Genomic DNA, 12455 nt, shown 5'->3' on the forward strand with positions numbered 1-12455 from the left:
TACTTCGCCCAGAGTGGCTGGGTGACCAGCCAGATGGGCAATTAATAAATTTAATAAATAAATAAACAAACAGATGCAAAACTGACGTGGACCAGAAATAGAGGATCCATGCATCTGTAGCCAGAAGGATACGATCACGAGGGCTTATCTGAGGTCTGTTGTGTCTTGAAGCAAGGGGAAGGTGCATCGAAGGAGAAAAGAGACTTACAGTGGGTTTCCATCTCCTTCACAGTGAAGCTCCAAGTTTTCCCCTTCTTGCGGGTGTTCAGGATTTGGTTCAATTTTAGCTGTCGGCTTATCTGCAGAGAGAGACGGAGAAATCAGAGGAAGGGGGGGAAAGGATTGTAACAACCATAGCCATGAATAGCCTGAAGATCCATCTTCGTTGACATTCTAGCTAGGGGAGGAGCCGTAGCTCAGCGTCCAAGCCCCTGCTTTGTGAGCAGAAGGTCCCAGGTTCAATCCCCGGCATCTCCAGGTAGGGATGGAAAAGACTCCTGTATGAAACCTGGTGTAGCCACTGCCGGTCATTGTTGACAGTACTAAGTTATATGGACCAAGGATTTCATTTGTTATAAAGCCACTTCCTATGTTCCTGTGGGATTCTGGGAGTTCTGGTCCAAATCTGCCCATTATTCCAGATCCATAAGCACTGGAATCTTACTTTATTTTTAGGGGGAGGCCCATAGCTCAGTGGAAGAGCACCAGCTTTGCATGCAAAAGGTTTGATTCCTGGCCCATCCAGACAGGGATGGGAAACCCTTAGGGATGGGCAAGCGAGTGATGTTCACGCACACCAAGATTTTCCAAACGTCAGCTTGTTGTTCACGTCTCCTTGATATGCACTTACGATCACAGTTTGTTTTGCATGAATGTGAAAGTTGTACAGACAATTCCCAAATTTGCGCAAATTCCCAAGATTGGAAACCCCCCCCCCCCCGACTAAAGCGTGGGTGAGTTAAAATGTGCACATTTGGGGAAAGCTGCACATTTTGGAAAAGTTGCACATCTGTGAAGTACATGTTTTGCGACAATGAAAGCAATTTTGGGAATGTGCGAATTTTGGAGTAAATGACCCAAACCAGTTTGGCCAATGGTGTGGGATTCTGGGAGTTCGAGTCCAAAACATCTGGAGGGCACTCTTGCCTCATGCAGACTAATAAAAGCTTGTGGCTCTTTTCAATGCTAGGTGAGAACCATCCCTCCACTCCAGCTTTTTCAATTCTAAAAAATACATTTGGGGTATTTTTTTTAGACCTTGGGCACTGCTGTTTTCTCTGTTGTTGGTTTTATTTTGTTTGTATTCTGATGCTGTTTTTGATGCTATGTTCATCTTGTATTTTTATATTTTAGGGTTTTATAGGTCGGGTTTTTCCCCTGTACACCACCCAGAGTACGTGGAACAAATGGTTAATTGGTGCTATATAAATGTTGCTGTTAACAACAACAGCCATGACACATAAGGGGAAGAGAATTAAGCGGGAAGTGGGGTAGCATGCCAAATGTCACTGAAGAAAAGACAAGAAATATGAAGGAAATGTTCTTAAAAAGATGAATTTTCAATAACGTCTTAAATAGAAGAGGAAAAGAAACTGATTGGATCGATGGCATAAGCACCCTTCAGCCATATGGATCAATGAGATAAAAAGAATGCAGCTGAGAATAGCACATGGAAAGAGACTTCAGAAGAAGGTTAGTATCTATAGAGCAAGGAAACCAGGAAGGGGCACAAAGAGAAAATGGAGATAAGAGAAAGCAAAAGGCTAAAACCATGAAGACCCCAATAAAAAATAAAAATGGGATCTATCTATGCAAGCAATAAAGGTTGATCAAGTAGCCACCAGCCACCTCTCTGAAGCAAGGAGCCCTGATGACTGTCTTGGTCAACGAGATGACAGGTGGAGAGAAGCTAGATGGAGACCCACTGGTAGATCTCTGCGGTTACTTGATTGCCAAGGGGTTCTTCTGACTCCCAATTGTCTCCTAAGAGCGACAACTAGAAAGCCACCCCCCCAGCCCACCCCCAAAAATTGGTTGCTGGAAAATAATACTTGGGGGAAAAAACTAGGAGTGGATTCTTGTGTGAGTGGACTTGTGAGCTTGGTTCTGATACTGGTCACAAATTCCTAGGCTGAGCATGTGCTCAGAGGTATCCTGTTCCTTCATTCTTAGCATGAGGCCCACACACACCACTATTTTGCACCTGGCTCTAGGGATATACAGATGTTGTTAAATAGCCAAAAGAAAAACAGTAGCACATCCAGTTTATAAACGTATAGATTTAAGAATGTCTATATAGATATCAACAGATTTTAAGATTTAAACGTTTCGGTATAAAATGCCAGCTTCACTCACAAATGTGAGTATGCTAGAATACCATTTATAAGCTGAGCCAGAACCAATCAGGAACAGACCAAACCATTTTTTGTTAAATCTGTTTCACCTATGCTTTACGGATTGTCAGGTAACTTTCATTCCATGATCCATTCATTGATGAGATTAGATGTATTTATTTATTTACAATAATGTTTTTCCGACTTGCGATCATTCGATCCGAGCATGTTCACTTCTGCATTTTAAATCTGCTTAAATCACGGCACCATCAGATGGGGTTTGCTTCTGCTGCCCTGGCGCTAAACACATTCACTTGGGAATAAACACCATTTTCTAGTAGGAAAGGATCTATATCTATATCTGTATATCTCAAATTAAAAATAATAAAAATGAGTATCTGTAACCATATATGTGCCCAGTCGTCTGCCCCCCAACTCTTTGTACCACTGATGCAAAGGATGTGCTCTCTCACACAGCTATGGGCCTTCTCCTGGTTTCTAGCATCATCAAGAAGTGTCCACATTAAGCCCCCTTGCCTCCCCACCACACACACTGCCTACAATCACGTACAAAAAACTGCAATCTTCTGGGAGGTGGATTTGTCGGAGTTCTGCAGGGATGCATGATCAACTGTACAGGTGACCTCCACGCCGTTGTCCTCCTTTTCGACAGTAAATTCGACACGGCTGCTGACAGTGAACGTCTTCCCATTGAAATCTTCAGCCACCTCCAAAGGCTCGCCTGTAGTGGGAGATGAAGCAAGAAATGTTTTGTGGCTATTGGGGAGTGTAGCAAGGTGAGACGGGGATACAGAACGGTTTGGATCGCCAAGCTGTGTCCTTTAGTGCTCTAGATCAAATGGCAGAATATTTCATTGGTTCATCCAGACTTGGTCGCCTGGAGGCAATTTCTGACTCACCACAGGCGATTAGTTGCCTGCCTTTTAACAGACTGATTGAGGAGTTAATCCAATAATTTTCTAAGTTCTCCTGGGGACACAGTGCTCAAATTATGGTGTGTGTGTGTGTGTGTGTGTGTGTGTGTCTGTCCCCCCTTATCTCTTGTGCTTTTTGTGACCTTAGTTATACTGGGTTTTTTGTTTTAAGAAGTCTATAAGGGTCCATAATATGACTAAAATTAGGGGACATCAGGGGCAGGACTTGTGGAATTCATGTTGCCCCCTAACCTTCCTCACCATCATTTGAGCACTCCAGGGAACTCCAGAGGCTGCATTCAAGTGGTGTGTGGGGCTGAAGACAAAACAGATGGAGCCAAAATACAGAATCAATCAATCAATCATTCAGTCCCTGCATATTGTAGCTTAAACTTTTATTGCCAGTAACTGAGCCTTAGAGGAGGCATCTCATCCTTTTAAAATGGGGAAAACTCTGCACGAATACCAGGAAACCACCAAATTATTGGGGGAAAGGGAAGGAGTTGTGGCCATTCTGGGGAAGCCCAGAGAGTGAATTACAGGTGCAGGCAAGATATATTGGGACTCCAGGTGGACTAAGAGGTTCAACATAGGGATGGCGGAGAATTTCTCCCCGAATCTCCGGGAGGCCGAACGCCAACGCATTCGGCCCCCCGAAATTGGCGGTGAAATTCTCCGCCCCCCCCGCCCCCCCCCGGATGGGACTTACCTTTGGCGAATGTCCCTCCCGGCGGTGGGTCCAGGCGGCGGTTCGGCGGCGGTTCATCGGGGGTGGGGGTGGCGGCTGGTCTTCCGACCGGCTGCCACCACCGCCATTACAAAGTAAAGTAAAAAAAAAAAAACGTGATAGGCTACGTTAATCGTTACGTAGCCTATCACGGCTAGATTTCCAAAGTCAACCGTGATAGGCTACGCGTTACGTAGCCTATAATGGGTGACTTTGGGGAAAAAAAAGCACGTACGCAAATGTACCCATGGGCGCCGCCATTTGCGTTCCTTATTTGGTACCGGTAGTCTACGTAAAGATTTACGTAGACTACGGCGAAAATAAGGGCAACGTAAATAGCGGACCAAATAAGGAATGCAAATGGCGGCGCCCATGGGGTGCCGCCATTTGCGTACGCGCTTTTTCTTTTTTTTCAAAGTCATCCGTGATAGGCTACGTAACAATTTACGTAGCCTATCATGGCTGACTTTGGAAATCTAGCCATGATAGGCTGTATAAATCATTACGTAGCCTATCACGGGGGTGGGGTTTGTTTTTTTTCCCACTTTTTCTTTTGCGGCTGGGGAGACTGGGCGCGTCTCCCCAGCCTGAATTTCGGCCAGGCGAGGCAGGGCGCCTCCCCCCCCGCCTGAATTTCGGCCAGGCGAGGCGGGGCGCCTCCCCCCCCGGCCTAAACTTCAGGGGGAGAACCGAAGCACCTCCCCCCACCGTGAAGCAAGCTGCGGGACCAGGTAAGTCCCTTTTGTACATCCCTAGTTAAACACCTCTGAGCTAAACGGTGCCTCCACAGGCACCATTTTGTATTGGATGTTTGGGGGTAAGAAGAAAGGTGTTACCTTCCTGTCCTGCTTGTTAGGTTCACTGAGGCATCTGGCTGACCACTGTTGGAAATTGGGTGCTGGGAAAGATGAAACCTTTGCTCCATCCAACAGGGCCCTGATGCTCTTAACTTGTCAGTCCAAGAAGGAAGATGGATCGTCAGCCACCTACCTGGCAGCGGTTTGTCATCCTTATGCCACCGGAGTTCAGCAGCTGGCTTGCTCCCTGAAGAGATGCACGTCAGCTGGGCCACATCACCTTCTTTAAGGGGATCTGTGTAGCCGATGATCTGGGGTTTTTGTGGGATTCCTGCAAGATGGAAAGAGAAACCCTGACACTGAGGACTAGTAACTTGGTCAAAAATCCGCAGCTGCAGCATAAACCCAGGACACTGAAGGTGGAGGACAGAGAGACTACAGGGACAGACTGAACTTTCAGTAAAATAAAATAAAATAAATCAGCGGTGGTCATTGGCTGTGGATTCTGTATGGGCCCTAGGGACATACAGACTGTGTAAAACCCATTCCGTCTGTGTTTCGCAGATTGTCAGGCACCTTTTGTTCTGTCATCCGCCCACAGACGGATGCGGATTTTTTTTTCATCATATGGAAAAATACGGAAATAATTACCTAAATAATGACAAAGGTATTTAGGTAATTATTTACATATAACATTTAGTGTATTGCCCCCCCCATTCCATTCACCACGGGCTCCGCACAGCCTGAGGGGGGCGCTCCGCAGTAGATGCCGCAGGTTGGATTCTTAGAAGTCCGAACTCATTTTAATCCGTATCGAATTTCTCCAGCTTCCCTAATGGGCCCTCTATCCCTCTGTGGTGAAACCCCTCCATACTTTGCATTGGGAGGTAGAGTGGACAACTCGTTCGACTGGAGACCAGAAGCGTCAAGGGCTGTGTTTCTTTATCTCTAGGGACAGTCGAATGGAAGCTTTGAACATCTGATGCTGAAGCGTTGATCATAGAGAGGCAGCCTGACCAATGTGCTACACTAGCCAGCTTGTTGTGGGTCTGCCAAGACATGTTCTATTAACCAACTTGCAGGCGAACTCCGCATCTTTTGACTGGAGAACTCCATTGCAAAATTTGGAATAGTGCAAATTGCAAAGGATAACCGAATTCCCCTTCACATGGTGGTCTGAAAGTGTAAGATTCGGTCAGTTGGCATCAGAACGCAAACGGGGCCAATTTCTACCCCATCCCTACCAGGGACGCCTCACCTAGTACAGTGACTAAGGCCTTGGCAGTCCGCACTGGCATGGTAAATATGGAGCAGGTGTATTCCCCCTCATCCGTCAGAGTCGCATTGTCGATACTGATCGTCAGCTCGTTGGGTGTTGACTTTTCCAGCTGGATTCGAAGGTCTCGTAGAGCTAGGGCAGAGACGTATGGGGAGAGTTACAAAAGTGAACAGGTGAGCTTGTTCTAGGAATCTTTCATAGCCACAACAATGCAGAACTTTCTAATGCAGACCTTGAGGAAGCTTCTGGGAAAGAATCTCACATTCCCATCTTGTCTTTTCATCCCAGCACATATCAAGTTTCTAGACCACACGGTAGGTAGGGATGTCAGAGAATTTCACCACGAATCTCGGGGAGGCCGAATGCCAGCGCATTCGGCCCCCTGAAATCGGTGGTGAAACGGTCTGCCCCCCCTGCCCCCTCCCGGGACGGGACTTACCTTCGGTGAAACTTCCTGGTGGCGGCGGCTCCGGCGGCAGTTCAGCGGCGGCGGCGGCCGGTCTTCAGACCGGCTGCCGCCACCACCATTTCCAAGTTTAAAAAAAGAACAAAACGTGATAGGCTACGTAAAAATTTATGCAGCCTATCACGGCTAAATTTTAAAAAACACCATGATAGGCTACGTAAATGTTTACGTAGCCTATCACGGCTGAGTAAAAAAAAAAAAAGTGCATATGCAAATAGCGGTGCCCATGGGCACTGCCATTTGCGTTCCTTATTTTGGCACGTCTTAGTCTACGTAAACATTTACGTAGACTATGGCGAAAATAAGGGGAACGCAAATAGCGTAGATGCTACGCTATGGAGAAATTTCTCCGTTATGGAGAAATCTGGCCCTTCTTTTCCACACTGGATTTCCCCAAGCCCGCTCTCCCCTGGCTCAGCTTGCACTTGTGAGCCAAGACAGGGGGTTTGTTCCCAAAATCCAGGACATTTTGTGGGGGGTTTGTATAAAAGAACACATTATTTACAGAAGTTGCAGCCACAATTTGTGTAAGTTATGGATTTCTGGTCATAATTTGCGTAAGTAGTGCATTGGGTTCCTTGCAAGAGGAAAAAAGGCAGGATATAAATGCAATAATAAATAATAAATAAAATAAAATTGTGGCTGGGAGCACGTCTCTGGGTGCTAAAAGCGATGTGGACATGACTCCCTGGACAGGACTCCCTGGATTTCTCTGACATCCCTAGGGACACCACCAAATTTCTCCAGGGGGAGGTTACATCTTCCAACAGTTTATCTGGAATAGGGATTTATGAGAATTTCATTAATATCTGAAAAATTGATGAAAATGCCCTGCTCACAACAGCAAACAGTTTTTTTGGAAAAAGCTAGCCCATTTTTGTATGTTAGAGATTTTACATTGTGTTTTTATTAGCTTGTATTGTGATGTGTATTGGGAAACATGACAGACAGGGCCTTCTTCGTGTTGGCCAAATACTGTTGAATTCTGTTCCAAGAGATGACATATAACGTTATACATTTTGCCTTTTTCTTTTTTGTTTTTTGGAGCAAGTTCAAACTTTTCTTTTTCAGAAAGCCTTTGGAACTGGGGTTTCCAGCACATACTTAGCTTCTTGGGCAAGTCACTTTTCTTATAGTTTCAGCAGTTTGCATTTTGGGAAATGAGTATTTTGGGACTGGCCATGCCCACCGTGGCAGCCATTTTTGAGAATGTCCTTGACACTCTTTCAAAATTCCAAATGTGCCCACTGACGCAAAAAGATTGGGGACCCATGCTTAAGAACCTTGATTTGTTGTTTTATACTCTGCTGTTCCTGTTTTTGCTGTTTTTATTTTATGTATTTCATTTATATCCCCCCTTTCTTCTGTCGTGGAACTCAAGGTGACTACATGTGGTTGCCAGGGGGTCTCCCCTCCAAGCACTGACCAGACCTAGACCTGCTTAGCTTCAGCGAGGTGGCTGCCTCCTGTGCCTTCAGACCAGGCCTGGGACCTGACTGTCCTGACCAATGTCTTACTTAGCTTTTAAATTGTGGTTCCACACTGATTCTCTTTAACTTTTGGTATACTGCAGGGAAATGTGCCTGAATGGCATTATAATTTTTTCTACACAAAAATTTTAAAACAGGTTGCAACCTACAATTTGATGGATTGGCTGGAATCTTAGCCATACTTTGATTAGACCCATTGAAATCAATGGGGCTTGAGTGAGTCTTACTTTAGTCCCAGTGATTTCAGTGGGTCTGCTTTAAGTATGACTATGATCCCACCCATTGTTTCAACTGCCTTGGGTTCCTTGCAAGAGGAAAAAAGGCGGGATATAAATGCAATAAATAAATAAACAAACAAACAAACTGTTGTGGTCATTACGACCATTAAAAGTAATCCATCCGCTCAAGACTAAACAAAAAACAAGTTATCAACTATGTTAAAAACAACAACAAAAAAGCCCAATTACTATACTATTTAAAATAATGTTATATAACATCCCTGGAATTTACAGTATTAAAATCAATAATATACACTGCTCTCAGATTTATAGGATTAGCCTATTAATCAATAAACTGTATATCAGATTCAGATAACATCTCTACAATACACTAAATAAACCTCAGCAAACATTTTCCTCAACTTCAGAGCATGCAGAGCAAATCCATCTACTTCATCTGTTATAAACTGATCTTGCTAGACAATAAAAATGTAAGTTTAGCTTGCTTGTCATCGGCTTTGTATATATAGCTTCTTGAGACTGAAACACTTCATTGTTCTTTAACCAAGTAAATAGGGAAGGGAATTATAATTTTAAAGGGTTTTTCAAAGTGTGGCATTGTTTGTGACAGCTTTGTAAATAACGATAGCCTGAAGTTATGATATTTACTATCCACCTGTTCATACATGGCTATGTTACATGTGGAATTCCATCTCCAGAAAAGCCCACCTGGCCACTCACATTGATATATTTTAAGTAAAAGCCCCCCCTGCCGCTTTTAGAAATGGTTAATTTGTTAGTTTTTGGACTTTTAAACAAGTTTTATTCTTCGGTTCCAAGCTGGACTGCTGTTGTTGTAGTCGAGTGAGATGCGGTGTGTGTGTGTGTCTGCTTAAATATTTTGTGTATTTTATATCTGAATATGTTGCCACAAAAAGGCTTTTGAAGGTAGAGGAGAGAAAGCACATAAATAATAAACAAACAAATAAATAACAGTTGTTACATTTGTGCTTCACAGCTGGGCATAAAATGAAATAAAAGAAAATGAATCGGCTCTCTTCCAGTGGAGAAAAACTTCTCTGCTGATCGCTTGGAGGCAATTCTAAATCACCACAGGTGAAGTGGGAGGTGGAAATAGACAAGCTTGCTTTATAGATCACCCTGTACGTCCACATCCCTATGCACCACCTCTGAGATAATCCTCCTCAGACCTTAAGGTCTTCAGGGAAGGCTGTGCCCTATGTTTCATCATTTACCTGGTAAAATCCGTTAAAAGGTAAAAAAGAAAAAAGGGGGGAAAAGGACATAACACCACAACTTTCTCTCTTTAGCAGGGAAGGTTAGTGTGGTCATGTGTCCTACTTTACACAGTCCTGTATCCAAAGGGTGATCAGGACACAGTCCTCTATTTCAAGTAGGGATGCATGCTTTTGTCAAATCTCTTCCGCCTGTATTTCACGGATCGTCAGGCCTCTTTCGTTCTGTCGTCTGCTCGTTGACAGAACTGGATTTTGTTTTAGGGGTGTATGGGAATTTCAATCCTTTTTTGCAAATGTGCAAAAAATGTGCATTAGCACCAAGGCATACTTGTGCAAGTGTGCACTTGTGCAAATTCCCCCGCCCTGAAAACTAAACAAGCCAGTCCGCAAGCCAACAGAATCCACTTCATTCAGAAAAAAAAAAAAATAGTCTGTTGAGGAGCTCACAGGTCACATTCAAAAATCCAAACCTATTTGGCTCTTGTGGATTTCTCCAACATCCCTAATTTGAAGGTAACCGCTGTCTGAAGGGCTCTTGGCGCATGTCCTGTTCCAAGAGAAGGAACCCAACAAAGGGAGAACAGAGCAGAGGCCTTGCAGTTGCCCATCTTCAGTTAGCAGCACCTTGACATCAGACTGAGAAGACACAGAGGTCACTGTCCACTGGGGATGTCAGAGGAATCCATTTGGAGAGGGGGGTGGAACCTGATGAACTTTTGTTAGCTCAGCCCCTTGGACTTCATTCCTTGTTCCTCTAACTGGCCCAGCTCAGTCTACAGCGAGTTGGTTCAACTGGCATATTTTCCACATTTTTCAATTTGCGCAATGACAGCTGCAAATTTGCACAAACTTCTGCTGCAATTTGCACATATTTCAGCCACCATCTGCGCAAATTTCTATTTGGGTAAATTGCGCTCCCCCCCCCACGACTAACGAATGCAAGCCGGGTCAGGCAGGTCATGGAAATCTGTCGAGCCCCCAAAGGGCCAGATTTCCAAATGACAGACATCCCTACAGCTGACCCCACTAATTGGGTAGGACTGCATTTCTCTTTCAATAAAGGATTATATTTATATTTCAATAATCATCATTATTTCCAAATGTGAATCTATACACATGTAAATTAGCATATTGAAATTGTATGCCGGCTGTCCTTTTTTCATTCTTTTCTTTCTTGGTGATGCATTTCCTCTTGTTTTGGCAATATGTGTCTAGGGACAGTCCCAATTTTCTGAGCTACATCCCTGCTAAATGGCCCTGGTAAATGACCACCCTTAATTTGCCCTGAGGAGATATCTTACTTAAAACCATAATGGCTGGTATGATTTTTTTTGCCTGGGCTTGCTGCAGACATTGCTGGTCTCATCCTTAATTGCAAATGGTGGTTCTGAGCATCCTTGGGTGAGTGGGGTGGGGCGAGGAAGGTTTGTAGCAGAGTTTGGACCTTGTTATGTTCCCGATGATGTCAGCAGGGTCCAAATTGAGACTTGGGCTCAGGGGGAGAACAACAACAGCAAGCAAATGTCTGATTAAAACAATATAATACCTTGGTTTCCAGAGCCTAATTTCAACTTGAGCCACGGGGGAATTGCCCTGTCACTAATTGTGCTTGTTATTGATTCCATCAGCTGTTCTGGTACTCCACGCCGCTTTTGAGGGGCGGAGGGCGGCTTTTAGTGGGAAAAGCCTTGAGAAACAGCATCAATAAATCATGATGAATACATTCGGCAGCCATCGCCAGCTCCCTCCCAACTCAAGGCCATGTTGGAATCGGTTTCTACCTCGCTTCTCCCCAAAGTAGAGGGTCTGCTGGGCAGGATTGGACCACTGGAGTGAAGAGTTATCGGGGTCTTCCACTTCACAGCGGAGGAATACCTTGGAGCCTGCTACCACGATTTCATCCGACGTCATCGGTTGGCTCCCTGTAAGAGGTTAAAAGAGAGGCTATCAGGGGCTACTGGTCTTGATGGCTATATGTTACCTAGACTCTTAGAGGTGGTATGCCTATGTGCACCAGTTGCTGGGGAATGAGAGCAGGAGGGGCCTATTGCATCCATGTCCTGCTTGTGGGTTCCCACAGGCAGCTACTTGGCCAGGGAACAGAATGCTGGACTAGATGGACCCTTGATTGAGCCAGCAGGGCTCTTCTCATGTTCTGAGAGGTTGGGACTATCACAGGTTAGGACTATCGCAGGTTGGGACTATCACAGGTTGGGACTATCACAGCATTCTGATGTTCTTAGAGGCTGGGACTATCACAGCATTCAAGATGACCTACGCTTAGCAACCTGATCCATCCAGAAACATACAGAGCTGTGACAAATGCGGGAGGGGGTGTGCAGTTCAGCCATCCAGTTTCCCAAACTAAAGAGCTCAGAGCCACCCTGAGCTGGACTGCGCACCCCCGTGCCATAGGACTATCTGTCATCAACTGCCCTTTGGGAGCAATTCCAGAAGAGAGCGGGAGAGAGAGGAGGATAACACCAGGCATGTGCTTCTGTTTGGGCTGGACTCTCCCCCACTCTCTGCAGGAAATATCCTGATGATTTTTTAAAAAGTTAATTATTGTTTCTTGAGCTTGCATTATTTCATATGTCACTTGTAAGCCACCTTGGTAGAATTTGTATCCTGAAAGGCAGAATTTATTAACAGTGTTGTTGTTGTTGTTGTTGTTAGTATTAAACATATGCAAGACCCTAGTCCTCAGTGAGGTGTATCTGGGCTGCACCACTTCAGACTGCAGCCGGGGGGCTCACACAATAGAACAGCTCCTCTGTGCAAATAAAATTCCCTGCATGCAGAAACACAGAACATCAGGGGGAAGTGTTTCAGTCTAGCCTTCTCCCTGGACATGCTACTTTTCTGTGAGGAGGGGGGCATATTTTATTTGTATAGTGGAGCTATCCCACTCCCTGAGCCTACCCCCTGCACTCGGAAGTGGTACAGCCCAG

At 45.0% G+C, this 12455-nt stretch overlaps 1 protein-coding gene across 5 annotated transcripts in view; it reads right to left on the reverse strand.

Annotated features, from left to right (window-relative positions):
* Window positions 1-12455, reverse strand: part of CADM3 (cell adhesion molecule 3) — a 150461-nt gene that overhangs the window by 25917 nt on the left and 112089 nt on the right. For all 5 annotated transcript variants that reach the window (XM_084824512.1, XM_084824514.1, XM_084824513.1 and 2 more), the window contains exons 2-6: window positions 11286-11426; window positions 6051-6203; window positions 4986-5123; window positions 2905-3075; window positions 209-299 (exon numbers count right to left, since the gene is read on the reverse strand). In XM_084824512.1, the coding sequence (XP_084680638.1) occupies window positions 209-299; window positions 2905-3075; window positions 4986-5123; window positions 6051-6203; window positions 11286-11426 (694 nt within the window). The remainder of the gene's footprint in view (window positions 1-208; window positions 300-2904; window positions 3076-4985; window positions 5124-6050; window positions 6204-11285; window positions 11427-12455) is intronic.

Source organism: Heloderma suspectum, chromosome 17 (genome assembly GCF_057233095.1).
Source record: "Heloderma suspectum isolate Gila_16-S chromosome 17, 16-S_ref, whole genome shotgun sequence".
NCBI lineage: Eukaryota > Metazoa > Chordata > Lepidosauria > Squamata > Helodermatidae > Heloderma > Heloderma suspectum.